At 44.1% G+C, this 19,134-nt stretch overlaps 1 protein-coding gene across 5 annotated transcripts in view; it reads right to left on the reverse strand.

Moving 5' to 3' along the window:
• Positions 1 to 19,134, reverse strand: part of DHRSX (dehydrogenase/reductase X-linked) — a 223,268-nt gene that overhangs the window by 82,203 nt on the left and 121,931 nt on the right. For 2 of the 5 annotated variants that reach the window (XM_048859796.2, XM_048859786.2), the window contains exon 4: positions 4,058 to 4,126. The exons of the other annotated variants lie outside the window; for them this stretch is intronic. In XM_048859796.2, the coding sequence (XP_048715753.2) occupies positions 4,058 to 4,126 (69 nt within the window). The remainder of the gene's footprint in view (positions 1 to 4,057; positions 4,127 to 19,134) is intronic. 5 annotated transcript variants of the gene reach the window in all.

Below are 19,134 nucleotides of genomic sequence, written 5' to 3' on the forward strand. Positions count from 1 at the left end.
CTACTCTGTGCATCACTTACATTCCACTTATGCCTACAAAATAGGGCTCAATGTGGGGCATAAGTGGTGCATTGTCCTTGCAGTACCTCTTCCCCCCAATAGAGGAGTGAATTTCACTTACATGCAAAAAACTTTGTCCAAGCAATGCATAGGTATTTGCCATCAGATACAATACAAAAGAAAAGAAATAATGATTCCTGCTGATTCTTGTTAGTTTGAATTTTATGCAGCCATGAGAACAAACTAAGTAAAATAACTTAAAAGAAGAACAGGTTATTGTAAATGGAAGATAAATAAGGTATGAGAAATTCTCTTTTGTTCCTTCCCATCAAACATTTAAAGTGATTATAGGTTTCTCCAACAATGTGCTAAAAGTTTTAAAAATTGTGGGAAAACTAAAGCTTATCTTTACCCCTGAGAGGTTGAATGGAAAATAAGCATCCAGCTCAGATATATATTATTAAAGACGGTAAATATCAGCAGGGCAGAAGCATGACAAAATGAAAATGTACTTCACAGTTAGCTAGGACTGACACAAAGCCAGATTGACCAAACAGTCAAGCATACCCAGACACAGGGCCAAATTCTAAAATAGTGTAAATTGCTGAAGTTCAGTGAGTCAATGGAGCTCAGCTCAATGACATCAGGTGAGGTTCTAACTCAAACTTGGGAAACTACAACCTCTATCATCTCTTTCAAATTTCCCAACTCTATAGCTGCAAATTTGCAGTGCATTCTGGGTGCAAAGCCCAAAAGCTAAGACATTTTAGATATGTCAACACTGTCCCTGTAGGTGTAATTTGCAGCATGGGTAGACATACTGCACTAGCTCTGATTGGAGCTAGCATGCTACAAATAGTTTAGCTGCAGTGTCACAAGAAACAGGTAGGCTAGCTGCCCGAGCATGATCCCATCTGAAATCATAGGCATGTACTCAGGGCGGCTAGCCAGTCTTGCCGCTGGCACTTCTATTTTTAGCATGCTACCTCAATCAGAGCTAGTGCAGGTATGTCTACATATGCTGGAAATTACACATACAGCTCAAGTATAGACTTACCCTTTGAATCATATATATATTCTATTGATCAAGATTTCTAAAAAACAGAGATATATGCAGGAACAAGAGAGCTGGGCAGAGAACAAGTGGGCTCAGTTTAAAAGGCAACAATCAGGACTTCAGAACTATTCATGAAAAGTGCACATACTCCAAATTATGCACCCAGCTCTTCTCACAAAGCGTTCACCTCTAAGACTTACAGAATTTGTGTTTTCTGTATGCACAATGTTCAGTTTGCATGCACTTACTAAATCAAAACCACTTTTTCTGCAAAGCTTCTAGTCCCCAATTAAAGCAATTTACATGCCAGGTTTCAACTTCAGCCATCTTTTTCATATCCCTGCTCCATAGCCCCTTCCTCCCCAAAAAGCATTAGGGTTTCTTTTAAAAAAATAAAGTGATTTCTTTCATAAAAAAACATAAGAATGGCCATGCTTGGTCAGTCCAAGCTGAAAAGTCCCAGTCTTATTAATCTCTCCTCATATGGAACCTGTTCCATACTCCTGATAATTTTTGTTTCCCTTTTCTGAACCTTTTCCAATTCCAATATACCTTTTTTGAGATGGGACACCCCACCTAACTCAAAAAGAAAGGGCCCAAACTTTCCAGAAGCATTCACTTTTGGACAGAGACTGAAGAGGGGAAGTTAGCTGAAAAGGTGAATTTTTCAGAAAATTATGGATGTGTGCAAACAGGAGTTTACAATGGACATCTTAATTACAAGCATAGCTGTAGTATGCACTATATTAGCACATCAGAACTTCCTTTAGATAAGGGAGCTCCCATGCAGATTAGTGAGGTTTATGGATTGCCAGATGCAGGAATGGGGTCAATGCCAGTGACGTCACAGTGCTCACACATTTCTCAAGACTTGGCTACATAAGTTCCATTGTTGACACTGATGATGCTTCTATTATCTTGTCCTGGATGTTACTACAAAGAAGGAGGCTTTACTGAAGTGTGAATTAGATAGATCCTCTTGTAGGTGTAATTCATTGCCCCACGTTCTTGATTTTTTTAAAAATCCACACAAAATGGTATTCTTAAATCCAGCAGGTCTGCTTGTTTACACTAATATAAATTAAGCCAAATTGGCTGGTAATGGAACAGAAAACATTAATATATTCTTTTCAAAGGAGCACTCAAACAAATCTTTTCTAGTATGTTGAACAGAGGTTCTCTACAGAGACAAATACAGCAAATAAGGTTGGAGAGCTACAATAATTCACTCTTAATAAGACCTGTAGTCAACACTGTGTCTAAATCTCACACTTACGCCTTCAAGATGGTGTTCAGTTTTAAGATAAGAAAACCATTGTAAGATGGCAAGATAGTTTTCTCATTGGTTATAGTACTGGAGAAATACAGAAAGGTGCAGCTGTTTAACCTTTCAACACCACAGGATAAGAGTAATCTTCTGTGTGTATAGATATTATTGTAATACAGCTCTGTATCATCAGCAAAACACCTCGGAGTTCTGTGATCTCTGAGCTAATAGAAGTAGGTTGGTTATGGTTATACATAATACTTTAAAGATCAAAAATTCTCTTGTGGAGGTCAAATCATTTTAAACAAACAATTAAAAGTCAATATTTTTTCACTCTAGGCAAGGATATCTTAAGGTATATACAGTATGTTCAATATTTCTGTGCCCCATTTGACATTGACAAGACACACAAAGAGACTATTTTCCCCTTCAATTACCTTTTGAGAGTCGAAAGTTATGTCAGTGCAAAACACTGCCATACCTGAACAAATGTGGCTTAGGAAAGTGTTTCCTATTCAAGAAAAAATATGCTAGGTGATTACTTCATCAACAATATATATTTTTCCTGGCTGGAAATATTGGGAATAGCCTCACAACTATGACACATTAGAAACAAGAATATATCATTTAGGGTAAGAATGTGGGGGGGGGGACCTCTAGATTGTTTAACTACAGATTTTGGATAATGCATTAAAAAGTTCACAAAGTTAAAAAAGAATAATTCCATACAGAGGGTGTAAAACCAGAAAGAGGTCTGGTCTTTCTGGATATGTGTTATGTTACTTATAGAACTGAATTACATGGAGGGGGAAAAATCAAGCTTCTCCACTCATTTGTACCTTAGTTTAAATCAGATGCGGGGCTATCTACTCTCTCTCCCTCTTCCTTAAGAGGTTATTATACATAAAAAGACAGATCAGTGTTGCAACCATGAAACATTTTAACCTAGTTCTAGCTTCTTCCTTCCCATTAACTAAGCCACACATATACATAGATGTTGGCTATACTCAGAATGCCCTTCATTCCGGTCCAGTAAGCAGAAGTACTGTGGAACTAATATGCAAACATCCAACCTAATTACTGTTACGTAGAAGATCTGGAATCTAACTTTTTGGGGTGAGGGAGGAAGGAGGGTCTTCAATTTCCTTCCCCCTGGCTAAGGGAGCATTTCTTTCTCTAAGACAATGACAAAAGAATTTTCTTAGCCAGTTCAAGTAAGAGAAAGACTATCTATCTTGGCCCCCATTACTGCATCTTTATGTACTTAACCTCACAACACACCCCTAGAAGGTAGGGCAGTAGTATCTTCCCTGTTTTACAAATGGGGAACTAAAACACAGAGTGTATGCAACTTGCCCAACGTTACATAGGAAGCCTGTGCTGGAGCACAGAGAATTGCACCACAGTCTCCCAAGCCCCAGGCTAGGGCCCTAATCATGGGACCATCCTTCCTCTCTCTTTCATTAGGTTATGCCATGTTTACTGCGTACATGGCATATACATGTGGCCATTCCACATTTCTGTGCATGAACATCACAGTTAGTCAGTACTGGGAAAGACAGCTGCTTATTTATGAAGCTACCGCAGCTAGCAAATGAAGTAGGAAGAGAGCCTAAGACATAAGCCCTTGTAAGTCTGGTATAAGCCAGAACCTGTTCACACAAACTGGCAAGAACAGGGCTGATATTGCAGAAATACACATTCCTAAAAAGTGCTAAGCACAAAGTACTTACGCAAACACATCCCGATATCAAGTGGTACCAGAACATTCCCCAAGGAAAAGAGAAACACACTGACCCCACCTAAAAGATAAGGTCAGAATAACAGTACACAATAAAAATGTTTTAATCAAACGAACATGTACAAAGTAATAAGTAGCCATGTCAGGGGGCAGTAACTATGTCAAAGGCAATACTAACTTGTTTGTATCAGGATATAAAGATGTATCTCAGAGGGAGTATCTTTGTCCAGCAGAGGAGGGAATGGAGAGCCTAAGACAGCAACCAGTGGGTGGACAAAAATGTTTAAACTAAACTAATCATCCCTCTTGCCTTCTTTGTTCTTATGTTGGAATAAACACAGTGACAGAATTTGCCATCTGGAGCAGTGGGAAGAATGCGATCCCTTCCAAGTACAGGCCAGTTTGATGAGCCACTGCCCCATGAGGTCAGCAAAGAATATTATTATTTTTTCTTTGGAAATACTGTTGCATTAATTTGGATCAGTGGTTCTCAACCAGGGGTACTCAGAGGCCTTCCTGGGGGGTACGTCAACTCATCTAGATATTTGCCTAGTTTTACAACAGGCTGCATAAAAATATACACTGAAATGTAAGTACAATATTTATATTCCAATTGATTTATTTTATAATCATATGGTAAAAATGAGAAAGTAAGCAATTTTTCAGTGATAGTGTGCGGTCACGTTTTTGTGTTTTTATGTCTGATTTTGTAAGTTTTTAAGTGAGGAAACTTGGGGGTACACAAGACAAATGAGGCTCTTGAAAGGGGCACAGTAGTCTGGAAAGGTTGAGAGCCACTGATTTAGACAGAATAAATGGGCAAAAGGTTTTAGCATAACCCAGTCACTGTGCAACATTAAACAGTGGTAACCAAGGTTTGGTAAACAGAGATCTCAGCCTCTTTGGTACCATGGTGCAAACATTCTAAAAACCCTTTAAACCCTTTATTCAAGATACAGAAAAAAAGAAAAACCAGGTAAAACATTTGAAATGTAAAGTATTAAGTACAGCTTTCATTTTAACAACATCCCTTGTTTCCTTTCCATTTAGCTGGCGAGAGTTCTAGGAACAAAAATCCCTTTGTTTGACAGTGTCTTAGATGGTAATTACTTCTCTTTTATCCAAAAGGACGATTATGAGTTTACATGGCTGGAGCTGTTGTTCAACTCCAATCCCATTTCATCTCAGGTGGTGTTTTGGATTGATCTGGAGCTGATAGAGATGGCAATATCATCTGACTCCCTCTCTCTGACCCAGTTTAGTCAAGACATCTCAGGATCTGGATTATAAAGAAACAGTGGGGGTGCAAATCATGATGGTGAAGCTTGATCCAGTAGCTTCTGCTGTTCTTCCTTTCTTGTCCTCCCAAAGTCTCTTCTTTAAGAACCCACAAAGGAAGTGATGCATAGAATAGTCCATCCCCTCATTATTTTGTCCACCAATTTGGCCTAATATCCAGCACATCAATTTTGGTTCATTGGTTTCTGATTCCACATCTTCTATTTTTACCAAGCATGATTTCAACATAGTCCTTGAATTATAGCAATTTGGCCTTTTTTCCCCCAAGACTAATTTAGTCTCTCTGGTTCTCTTGCACCCATTTATAACATTCATTACTGAAAGCAACTTGACTCACTTTTCATCAACATCTGTTATTATAGGTTGTTGTAACATCTTATGAACGTTCATATACCTTTTTACAATTAAGGTAAATTTGTAGGCCCAGTTATGACACCACTAAAGGTACATCTACACTGCATGCTTCTTTCAATGGCATGTAGAGTAGATATGTACCTAGCACCCCTAGCACGGGTAAAATAAGTAAAGACACAAGCACCTACCCTAGATGGCACTATACTCTCCTAAGCTATGCCTCCCTGTCTACATGCTATTTTTATCAATGTAGTGTTCTGCTCCTGGAGTCTCACCCTGCCTCAGGAAGAGACTCCAACAGTGGGGAAAGGCTCCGGCGCGGGGGGGGGGGGGGGGGGCAGTAGCAAAAGGCTTTGGCAGCTCTCTGATGCCAGAGCCTTCCCCACCACAGGAAAAGACTCTAGCAGCAGGGACGCAATGGGGAAAGACTCTGTCAGTTCCCCACTGCTGGAGTCTTTCCCCGCATCAGGGAAAGACTCTGGCAGCAGGGAAAGGATTCCCCGCTGCCTCTTCCCTGCCAGAGCCTTTCTTCACCACGGTGAAAGGCTCAGGCAGCAGGGAGCTGCTGAAATCTTTCCCCACTGCCTCCCAGCTGCCAGAGTGTTTGACGTGGTGAAGAAAGGCTCTGGCAGGGAAGAGGCAGCTGGGAATCCTTTCTACATACTGCAGTGTGGACGTGGCCTGCTTTGCACTGCACCATGTAACCACATGTATACTACATGCCGCTTACACTGGGGTGGTGACAGCCCACTGACCAGATTTCATGGTGGTCTGAGGGCTTCTGCAAGTTGGCTTGGCAAGCTCCACATTCTATAAGAAGTGTAAGACGTAGCCTACTTTAAATTATGATTGCTTAGGAATGAAAACAACAAATATTTTAATTTTTTTCTTAAAATACATGACATTTTTCACAAAAAGTTAAAACTATATCAGTCTTTCACCAAAAATATCATTTTAAAATGTTTTGACAAAAAAATGTTTTGTTTCAAAAATTTCAACCCACTCTAGCGTTGATGTTTGAACTGGACTTATTGGTACTCTGCTGATTCATCAAATTAGATTAATTCATGGAGGATAGGTCCACCAATGGATATTAGACAAGATGGTCAGGGACAAACCCCATGCTCTGGGTGTCCCTAAACCTCTGACTGCCAGAAGCTGGGACTAGACGACGGGATGGATCATTCAATAATTGCCCTGTTCTGTCGATTCCCTCTGAAGCATCTCGCACTGGCCACCGTTAGAAGACGGGATACTGGGCTACCCGGACCATTGGTCATACCCAATATGGCTATTCTGACAGTATCTACATGTCCCACTGAGATGTACATGTGAGTCTGGTGAACGTTTGCCCTGATGGTAAAGACCATTGCCCTGAGTAGCACTGGTATGAAAACTATTTTTTTCCTGAAAAAAAAAAAAAATCACTGAAAATGACTTTAATTTTCACCATTTTTTCCAGGTTTTCACTGAAAAAAAAACAACAAACAAACTGTAAAAATCCAGCTTTTTTTAATAAAATTTCAAAAGTTTTCAACAAAAACTGCATTTTGTCGGAAGATTTCCATTTCATTGGAAAGTGCATTTTCCATCAAAAACAATTAAAAAAAAAACACTGAGGGAAAATTTTTGACCTGCTCTATCCCCGAGTTCCACTTTGTTGATATTGAAGCAGTAATCCCAGGGAGACCATTTTCTTTGTTCTGAATGTGCGCATGTGTCAGAATCCCAAACATACAGTCAGGACCAAGGGTCAGAGTAGGGGCAAACCTGAGATGGGAAGTAGCAGAGGAGTTCGTAGTTAGGTTTCAGGCCAGGGTAGACACCAAGGGTGAGAGTCCGAATCAGAAGGTGAAGTCCAAATCAAGCCAAGGTCAAAGCCAAGAGTTCAGGATTTGAGCAAGGAATGGCTGTCGCAGCTATTGGAAATCCACACTACTCCCTGGACGCTTCCTGGAACACCCCTTAAGTTTACATAGAGTGGGGAGCCAATCAGGAGTCATAGGACTTCTGCCTGTAGACCCCTTGAGGTGGGACTTCCCGTAGTCTGTGTCAATAGTAGGTCATGGGCAGTGGAGCGCAAGCGGATTACAGCTGCTGCTAGGTGACAGAGATACCAGCTGCTTGGCAGCTGTGCAAGTCTGGGTTCTAGACCTGCAGGGCATTACAACACGTGTGGCTTGCCAGACTTCTATCACCCAACAACAAGTACAAGATCAACTGTGAAATATTCAGTAGCCTCACTGATGGCAGAACATGGCGCTTGGAAAGCTGCTAAGTAGTTGTCAAAAAGAAAGGGAAAATATGCAGAAGGGTAATCTATTTCAGAAACTATTCAGTTTAGTCTTTGCTTCAAAACACTTTGTGAGGGTTGGCTGGCTCACAGGAAAGATAAAAAGATTTTGAAATTTCTAGGTCATAGGTTTGAATTTTTCCCAACACAGAAGTAACCAAAAAAGTGTATTATCTGATGACTGTTAGCTGTACGGGACATGCGTTGGTGGTGAGCCTGCCTCTTAAGGGCTTCTGTGAGATGGTGTAAACTTTTCAGAAGCTTTTCAGAACCTATATCACAGAACTCACTGACATGCTTGATTGGCAGCAGCCTCAGCAAAGAAGTCAAGAACTAAATAGACATGGAAAAAAAACCTGCTCTGTCATCTATATAGGTGTGCCTTCCTCCAGAGCTAGCTGAAAGTAAAGTGGCAAGACAGTGCGTGGGAGCCTGAATGGCTCCTGTCATTAATTAACCTGTTTGCTTGAATGAATGAAGGACTTTAGCTTCCAGTAGTGTTGATCTGGCACTTTTCACAAACAATACAGTCTATGGATATAGAGATATAGATTTTAGTAAGTGCGAAATGCCCATTCTTGCCTAAATCTTCCCCAGATTAAATTATACCTTTAAACTTGACTACAGCTATTTTTGTAATCATGAGATCAGCTGAAGTCTGGACAAAGGGAGAGTGTTTTCTAATGAAAGCTGTCAGCATGAGTTGACACTAGACAATACAGACAACGCACAGCCCTGAAAGCAAGAATTACTCAGAAACTCCATGATGCTCAGTAGAACACTTGCCTCTAAGCAGAAACAAAATAACCTCAAAATTAAATAACTAGAAGCAGAAAAGAACAGCATATGAATTCCTGCTCCACTGACCTGACTTACACTGCTTGAATTCATGGCTGACATTAGCAGGGTACTGTTATGAGAGAGAATTCCTTTGAAGCCCCTCACTACAAATGGGCACTGCAGTAAAATGATCTGGTGAAAAGTAACAGAAAAACAGAGCCACGGATGGGAAGAGAACAAGAAAAGGGGAACAAGTAAAGTAACCATAGAGGAAAGAGGCAATAAAAAAGTTCTCTTAAAGCTTTGTTCTTCTAAAACTTTAGAAGTAATATTACTAAGAAAAAATGGAAAAGAACATAAAATTAATATACTGTAATGATAACTATTTATTTGTACTGAAGTATAAGCTGAGAGGCAGCATAGTCCAGTGGGAAGGGCACTGAATTAGGAGTCAGCAGACCTGGGTTGCATTCCTGGTTCTGACACTGAGTCATATGGGCTTGTGCAAGTCACTTCACCTGTCTATCCCATGTGGCCTGCTCAATGTGTTTGTACAGTGCCAACACAATAGAACCCAAGTCTCACTCAGGGTCTATAGGTGCTACCGTAATAATGATAATCAAAGTGTATCTATTGCAAAATTTCCTACAGCTCAGTCACACACACACACACACACACATATGAAAAAAGCCCAATACCAAAAACATCATCTTTACCTTTTCTGTCTGCCAGGACACATTAACCAGATGATCTCATGTTGCAGGAGGATGCCTAAAACTTTATCCTGAGAAGTCACAACTAATTCAGAAACCATGATAATATGACAGTAAATTAAATTCTCCCTCCAAGTGCTTTGCACTTTTCTATGCTTTTCTTCTGTTGCCCAATTACCTGAAGTTTTCTTCTGCATCCCAAATATCTCTCTTTCCTACCCTCAGTTATGCTGGTCACTTGCAAACATTCCTAACTCACTATTTTGTCCCTCTGCCTTCACTCACAAATACATTGCCCACCATCAGTCCTCCATCTGGTGTGGCATGAAAGAGAAATAGATTAGTAGGTGCCAGGTCTCAATAGGGGAAAAGAAAGGATCTATGCATTCCCCTAATCACTAATGATAGGGCCTCAGATGATTTATGTTGTACCACCGCCGACTAGAGAGAAGTTACTAAGGGCTTGTCTATACTGTCACTTTACAGCGCCGCAACTGTCTCGCTCAGGGGTGTGAAAAAGGAGGTGGGTTTTTTAAGAGCGCTGGGAGGTGGGTTTTTTACAGTGCTGGGAGAGCTCTCTCCCAGCGCTCTGCCACGATGACATAAGCCATGTTAAAGCACTGCTGCCGCAGTGCTTTAACATTGCCAGCGTAGACTAGCCCTAAGACTTGGAAGGAGTTGGAGCACATCATTGTCTCCCAGTAACCACGAAAAGTGGGTGCGAACATGTATAAATGGTGGCACAATATGCTTCATCAAGGTCCTCTGATTTCTTCTGGGTCAGACTTGCATTCTTTGTTAAGGTGAGAATTCCATAGCATCTTAAAATGCATTGGAAAACATTCAGATAGTATAGTTTACACAATCTATAGTGTTATTCACTTCATTCAAGAAAACTCTTTTATGTGAATTTTTTGGGGCATTTCAGTTCCTGCAGAGCTCTGTACCAACAGAACTGCAGGATCAAGGCTCTCCTGCAGAACTTGGGTTCAGTGTGCTGCAGAACGTACAGGGCTCCGTTAATAAGTTACAGAACCATGCTATTTGTTCTTACCTACTGTAGATGCTTCATCACTATGTTTAGAACTCTATAGTGAGCCCTGCTGTGTACCCATGGCGTTGACTGAGAGGGCCTAAGATAGCTCCTTCCCTGTTGGGTCTACAGCATCACCAGACCTTGTGTGGGATGTGGTGGGGAGAACAGCTGCTGATGGGCTATTACTTCCTTGCTCAGCTGTGTGAGAGGGGAAGTACAGTTTACCTGATGTGGAGAGGAAAGTAAACTGTGCCCAGAAAGGGCATGTGCAGCTCGCTGTCCCATGGAGCAGCAGTGACTGAACTGTGGCTCCGTGACAATTCAATCCCTGCTTTGCATATGTGCAATGCATTTGCATGCTGCTCCTTCCTTGCACTGGACTGTAAAGTGATAATCCATCCCTTTATGATTTTCTCAGCTACTATTTCTGGTATTACAGTAAATCTCACTGGATTATAATACTTCCCAGGATCAACATTAGCACATTTTTAAAAGACAGGTAGAAGACACTGGAAAGCTTCTAGTTTAATGATGAATTATATATTTTTGTTAGCAGCTCCATCGCTTGGATCTTCCAAAATGCTTGGATGCCTGCCATCTACTCTTTGTGATTTATTGCAAACTAATTTCTCTACTTATTCCAAACCCCCATTTGTTGACAATTCAATCTCCAACAACAGCAGACCTACCTTATTGTAAGTAGTGAAGCCTGAGGTAGGGATTTCACCATAATCTTCGGTGGGGACGACTAATACAAATAATTATTTATTTTCTCTATAATTTCATAATCTTCTTTGATTGCTCTTACACACTTCTGGGTAATAGTATGCAAAAGAGTGAATATTCTAATGGAATTTTTGGGGGGTTCCTGATATATGAGTGATATCTGGACCCAAGTAGCCACTGAATCCAAGTATCAGCCTCTCAGCAACAAACCTCTCCCACTAGATTCCCTCCTCCATCATACACCTAGTTCATACACCCCGCATACCTAGGGCTGCGTTCTGAGTGGAAGGAGATGACCAGTTGTTGTTCTACTTTCAACCTCCAAAGTCTTCAAGGTGGGAAGCTAAGTCTCAGCTAATCATTTTACACACACACACACCCTACACCCCCCATGCAGAAAGAAAGAAAAAAAGAACAGAAAAGAAGTCTTCTTAAGTGGGGGGAAGCATGGCTTGACCCACTTCCTCACTCTAGTTTTCTACCACAAGACCAAAAAATATTCCTCCAGTACCTACTGAAAGAATCCCTTCAATACTCTGGAGACAGTGGTACTATTCCACATTCCACTGCCAGAATTAAAGGGCCATTATCTGCAGGACTGGTAGGCAGTGTTTCTTGGTCCCACCCCGCAGAGTGCAGGCTACGCTCCTCTCAAAGATCTTCAACTAGACTGAGGGGGATTGTTGTCTGCCTACCAGACATCATAAAAAAAAAAGTTCTAAAAATCCAGGAAAGGGACGACCAAGTTACGGACCCTGAAGCTGAGAGAAGGAATAGATGCCTCTGGACCATACTATTTCTAGAACATGGCTCCTAGTAAGGGAAATGTCTTGTGCTGGGTGGGTGCTTCATAAATGTATAGATTTTAATGTACTAAGAGACCATTACAATCATCTAGTCTGACCTGCTGCAAAACACAGCACAGAACTTTAACCAGTAATTCCCATATTGAACCTATGACTTCTGGTTCAGCTCCATCACATCCTTTAGAGATACATCCACTCTTTGGGAGGTTTTTATCCTTCCTAATGTACAGGGATTGAGGCAGGATGGCAGGGAAATTGGGCTACTCTCCTTCTCACTCTCTTGGGGTGGGGAGTAACTGGTGAGGGTTGCATTCCCCTTTGCCGGTGAGTAACTTGTGCGGCAACAGAGAGGGTGCACAGTAGTTCATGACATCAGTGGAGAAACTGGTCTGCATTCCTCTCGCTCTTCTTGACCGATGAGATAGCACTACTGGATCAACAATTAGTCTAGAACAGGGGTGGGCAAACTCTGGCCCGGGGGCCGCATCTGGCCCTTCAGACATTTTAACGTGGCACTTAAGCTTCCGCCAGGGAGCAGGGTCCGGAGCTTGCCCCGCTCCGCATGTACTGTTGCTCTGCATGGCTCCCAGAAGCAGCAGCATATCCCTCCTCCAGCTCCTACCTGTAGCGGCAGCCAAGGGGTTCAGCACGCTGCCCCCGCCCCTAGAACTGCCCCCAGCACTGCCCCCGCAGTTCCCATTGGTCGGAAACCATGGCCAATGGGAGCTGCAGGAGCAGCGCCTGTGGACAGGGCAGCGCACAGAGCTGCCTGGTTGTGCCTCCACATAGGATCTGGAGGGGGGACATTCCGCTGCTTCTGAGAGCTGCTTGAGGCCCAGAGCCTGCCCCCCCCCATCCCCAACCCCCTGCCCTGATCCCTCTCCTGCCCTCCGAACCTCTCGGTCCCAGCCCAGAGCACGCTCCTGCACCCCAAACCCTCATCCCCAGAGCCTGCACCCCCAGCCATAGCCCTCTTCCCCCCCACCCACACACACCCTACCCCGTGCCCCAGCTCAGAGTCCCCTCCCACACACTGGGCTCCTCATTTCTGGACCCACCATAGAGCCTGCACCTCCAGCCGGAGCCCTTAACCCCTCCCGCATCCCAACCCCCAATTTCATGAGCATTCATGACCCGTCATACAGTTTCCATACCCAGATGTGGCCCTTGGGCCAAAAAGTTTGCCCACCCCTAGTCTAGGGTCTATTCTTGCCCCCTGAGAATGAACATACTGATTTTATTCAGGTGATATTCAGATTGCCAGATAGTAAAATGTGTAATATTGATGATGGTGCTATTTGACTTGGCCATCCCTTTGGTGGACCTACTGTCTCTCACCTTTGAATCAAACCTCTAGAGTTAACAGGGGCCTAGCCCAATTAATCCTTCACCTTGTAATATACTGTATTTTAGTCCATTAACTGCAGACAGAGGGTGAAATTCTGGCTTTAAGTCAATGGGAGTTTTGCCATTGACTGCAGTAAATGGCCAGGCTTTTAACCTTAAGGTTTAAATATGTAAGAGGACAAGTCCTTCGATTTTAGTGGTTTTGATATGTTGTCTTTAATATGACTAGCTTACAGCTATGAGTCGGAGGTACTGATCTCTAAACAACTGGTTAAACATATATCCCAACAGTTTCAGCACTTTACAGTGAGCAAATTGTAATTGTAACGGAACAGACACAGTATTGTGCTTCATAAAATACCTTCATCCTGTATATTTTAAGATTGACTTTCAACAGTACCCAGACTTTACATCCATTTCAAAGTAACCTTCCCCGTGAGCCCTGGTCTACACTAGGACTTTAGGTTTAATTTAGCAGCATTAAATCTATGTAAACCTGCACCCGTCCACACGATGAAGCCTTTATTTTTTTTTTACTTAAAGGGCTCTTAAAATCCATTTCCTTACTCCACCCCTGACAAGTGGATTAGCACTTAAATCGGCCTTGCCGGGTCGAATTTCAGGTACTGTGGACACAATTCAATGGTACTGGCCTCCAGGAGCTATCCCAGAGTGCTCTATTGTGACCGCTCTGGACAGTGCTCTTTACTCAGATGCATGGCCAGGTGGACAGGAAAAGAACCGAGAACTTTTGAATCTCATTTCCTGTTTGGCCAGAGTAGCAAGCTGCAGGTGACCATGCAGACCTCATCAGCAGAGGTGACCATGATGGAGTCCCAGAATCGCAAAAGAGCTCCAGCATGGATCGAATGGGAGGTACGGGATCTGATCGCTGTACGGGGAGAGGAATCCGTGCTATCAGAACTCCGTTCCAGTTTTCGAAATGCCAAAACCTTTCTCAAAATCTCCCAGGGCATGAAGGACAGAGGCCATAACAGGGACCCGAAGCAGTGCCGCGTGAAACTTAAGGAGCTGAGGCAAGCCTACCAGAAAACCAGAGAGGCGCTCCGGGTCAGAGCCCCAAACATGCCGCTTCTATGATGAGCTGCATGCCATTTTAGGGGGTTCAGCCACCACTACCCCAGCTGTGTTGTTTGACTCCTTCAATGGAGATGGAGGCAACACGGACACAGGTTTTGGGGACGAAGAAGAAGATGATGATGAGGTTGTAGATAGCTCACAGCAAGCAAGCGGAGAAACCGGTTTTTCCGACAGCCAGGAACTGTTTCTCACCCTGGACCTGGAGCCAGTACCCCCCATCCCACCCAAGGCTGCCTCCTGGACCCGGCAGGCAGAGAAGGGACCTTTGGTGAGTGTACCTTTTAAAATACTATACATGGTTTAAAAGCAAGCATGTGAAAGGATTAATTTGCCCTGGCATTCGCGGCTCTCCTGGATGTACTCCTAAAGCCTTTGCAAAAGGTTTCTGGGGAGGGCAGCCTTATTGCGTCCTCCATGGTAGGACATTTTACCACTCCAGGCCAGTAACAAGTACTCGGGAATCATTGTACAACAAAGCATTGCAGTGTATGTTTGCTGGCGTTCAAACAACATCCGTTCTTTATCTCTCTGTATTATCCTCAGGAGAGTGAGATATCATTCATGGTCACCTGGTTGAAATAGGGTGCTTTTCTTCAGGGGACACTCAGAGGTGCTCGTTCCTGCTGGGCTGTTTGCCTGTGGCTGAACAGAAATGTTCCCCGCTGTTAGCCACGGGGAGCGTGGAGGGTTGAGGGGGTAGCCACGCGGTGGGGGGAGGCAAAATGAGACCTTGTAACGAAAGCACATGTGCTATGCATGTAATGTTAACAGCAAGGTTTACCCTGAAAGAGTGAAGCTATTGTTTTATAAAATGTGTCTTTTTAAATACCGCTGTCCCTTTTTTTTTTCTCCACCAGCTGCATGTGTTTCAATGATCACAGGATCTTCTCCTTTCCAGAGGCTAGTGAAGATTAGAAGGTGAAAAAAAACGCACTCATGATGAAATGTTCTCTGAGCTCATTCTGTCCTCCCACACTGACAGAACACAGACGAATGCATAGAGGCAATTAATGTCAGAGTGCAGGAAAGCACAAAATGACCGGGAGGAGAGGTGGCAGGCTAAAGAGAGTAAGTGGCGGGCTAAAGACAGGTCTGAAGCTCAAATGTGGCGGCAGCGTGATGAGAGGAGGCAGGATTCAATGCTGAGGCTGCTGAAGGATCAAACCAGTATGCTCCAGTGTATGGTTGAGCTGCAGCAAAGGCAGCTGGAGCACAGACTGCCACTACAGCCCCTGTGTAACCAACCACCCTCCTCCCCAAGTTCCATAGCCTCCTCACCCAGACGCCCAAGAACGCGGTGGGGGGGGCCTCCGGGCAACCAGCCACTCACCACAGAGGATTGCCAAAAAAAACAGAAGGCTGGCATTCAATAAATTTTAAAGTTGTACACTTTTAAAGTGCTGTGTGGCATTTTCCTTCCCTCCTCCACCACCCCTCCTGGGCTACCTTGGTAGTCATCCCCCTATTTGTATGAGGAATGAATAAAGAACGCATGACTGTGAAGCAACAATGACTTTATTGCCTCTGCAAGTGGTGATCCAAGGGAGGAGGGAAGGGTGGTTAGCTTACAGGGAAGTAGAGTGAACCAAGGGGTGGGGGGTTTCATCAAGGAGAAACCAACAGAACTTTCACACCATAGCCTGGCCAGTCATGAAACTGGTTTTCAAAGGTTCTCTGATGCGTACCGTGCCCTCCTGTGCTCTTCTAACCGCCCCGGTGTCTGGCTGCGCGTAACCAGCAGCCAGGCGATTTGCCTCAACCTCCCACCCCGCCATAATCGTCTCCCCCTTACTCTCACAGATATTGTGGAGCGCACAGCAACCAGTAATAACAGTGGGAACATTGGTTTCACTGAGGTCTAAACGAGTCAGTAGACTGCGCCAGCGCGCCTTTAAACGTCCAAATGCACATTCTACCACCATTCTGCACTTGCTCAGCCTGTAGTTGAACAGCTCCTGACTACTGTCCAGGCTGCCTGTGTATGGCTTCATGAGCCATGGCATTAAGGGGTAGGCTATGTCCCCAAGGATAACTATAGGCATTTCAACATCCCCAACTGTTATTTTCTGGTCTGGGAATAAAGTCCCTTCCTGCAGCTTTTGAAACAGACCAGAGTTCCTGAAGATGCGAGCGTCATGTACCTTTCCCGGCCATCCCACCTTGATGTTGGTGAAACGTCCCTTGTGATCCACCAGAGCTTGCAGCACTATTGAAAAGTACCCCTTGTGGTTTATGTACTCGCCAGCTTGGTCCTCCGGTGCCAAGATAGGGATATGGGTTCCGTCTATGGCCCCACCACAGTTAGGGAATCCCATTGCAGCAAAGCCATCCACTATGACCTACATATTTCCCAGGGTCACTACCCTTGATATCAGCAGATCTTTGATTGCGTGGGCTACTTGCATCACAGCAGCCCCCACAGTAGATTTGCCCACTCCAAATTGATTCCCAACTGATCGGTAGCTGTCTGGCGTTGCAAGATTCCACAGGGCTATCGCTACTCGCTTCTTAACTGTGAGGGCTGCTCTCATCTTGGTATTCATGGGCTTCAGGGGAAGCAAGTCACAAAGTTCCATGAAAGTGCCCTTACTCATGCGAAAGTTTCACAGCCACTGGGAATCGTCCCAGACCTGCAACACTATGCGGTCCCACCAGTCTGTGCTTGTTTCCCGAGCCCAGAATCGGCGTTCCACAGCATGAACCTGCCCCATTAGCACCATGATGCATGCATTGGCAGGGCCCATGCTTTCAGAGAAGTCTGTGTCCATGTCCTGATCACTCACGTGACCGCGCGGACGTCGCCTCCTCGCCCGGTATCGCTCTGCCAGGTTCTGGTGCTGCATATACTGCTGGATAATGCGTGTGGTGTTTAATGTGCTCCTAATTGCCAAAGTGAGCTGAGCGGCCTCCATGCTTGCCTTGGTATGGCGTCCGCACAGAAAAAAGGCGCGGAATGATTGTCTGTCGTTGCTCTGACGGAGGGAGGGGCGACTGATGACATGGCTTACAGGGAATTAAAATCAACAAAGGGGATGGCTTTATATCAAGGAGTATTTCAGGCAGAACTTCACGGAGGGTTCCAATAAGAAATGGTACACCTAAGCAATTGTTCTTATTGGAACAAGCAGGTTGGTCTGGCCTCTGATTGATACATGGCTCGATTTACCTCGCTGCACCTTCTCTGTGAGTGACTGCAGTGTGACCTAGAGGAATGAGTCCCCTAGACGGGGGGGTGGGGGTGGGGAGGAGGGGAAGCAAATGAGTACAAAACAAATCTGGTCTGTTTCTTGGTTTGGTCCTCTCCATCTATCTTTTACATCTTTGGCTGGCAGCAGATGGTGCAGAAGGACTGCAAGCCATCCACATCTCACGGCTGCTCAGCAGAAGATGGTACAACAGGACTGCTAGCAATCCGTATCACCTGCCTGCTCACCATAAGATGGTTCAATAGGACTGACTGCAGGTCTAAAGAGAATGACTTGATCAAGTCACTCCAAATTTAGTCCCTGCGCCCATGTCTGTCCAGGCACTCCCGGCCGACGCAGCCAGGAGCACCTCAGACATGACGACGACGTCTACCAGTCCTATTGCACCGTCTGCTGCCACAAGGCAATGGGTTGCTGTTATTGTGTAGCAATGCAGTACCACGTCTGCCAGCACCCAGGAGACATATGGTGACGGTTACCTGAGCAGGTTCCATGCTTGCCCTGCTATGGCATCTGCTCAGGTAACTCAAGAAAAATGGCATGAAACGATTGTCTGTTGCTGCTTTCACGGAGGGAAGGAGGGAACGGAGGCCTGACAATATGTACCCAGAACCACCCGCGACAATGTTTTAGTCCCATCAGGCACTGGGATCTCAACCCAGAATTCCAATGGGCAGCGGAGACTGCGGGAACTGTGGGATAGCTACCTACAGTACAACACTCCGGAAGTCGACGCTTGCCTTGGTACTGTGGAAGCACTCCGCCGAGTTAATGCACTTAATGCACTTAGAGCATTTTCTGTGGAGACACACACACTCGAATATAGAAAAACGATTTCTAAAAAAACAACTTCTATAAATTCGACCTAATTTCGTAGTGTAGACATACCCTGAGAAAGGTAAACTGGAATGACTGCAAGCTTAGTAATAACCATTTCCTGTTAAGCTGTAATGAAGGAGATGGTAAATGATCACAGATACTTTTCAGAGTGGTAGCCGTGTTAGTCTGTATCAGCAAAAACAACAAGGAATCCTTCTGGCAGCTTAGAGACTAACAAATTTATTTGGGAAAAGGCTTTTGTGCATCTGATGAAGTGGGTTTTAGCCCACGAAAGCTTAGAGACTAACAAATTTATTTGGGCATAAGCTTTCATGGGATAAAACCCACTTCATCAGATGCACAAAAGCTTATTCCCAAATAAATTTGTTAGTCTCTAAAGTGCCACAAGGACTCCTCATTGTTTTCACAGATACTTTGTTTCCCCATTTTGGAAACAACTGCATTCCTTACCCCTCACAGCAAACCTCCTTGTTCCTAGCCCTCACTTCTGGCAAACTAACAAAAATGTGAAGCCCAAACTATGGAGGAAGGTTTTAGACATTTGGTCAATGTGGAATATTATTTTGTT

The sequence above is a fragment of the Caretta caretta genome, chromosome 1, assembly GCF_965140235.1.
Source record: "Caretta caretta isolate rCarCar2 chromosome 1, rCarCar1.hap1, whole genome shotgun sequence".
Taxonomy (NCBI): domain Eukaryota; kingdom Metazoa; phylum Chordata; order Testudines; family Cheloniidae; genus Caretta; species Caretta caretta.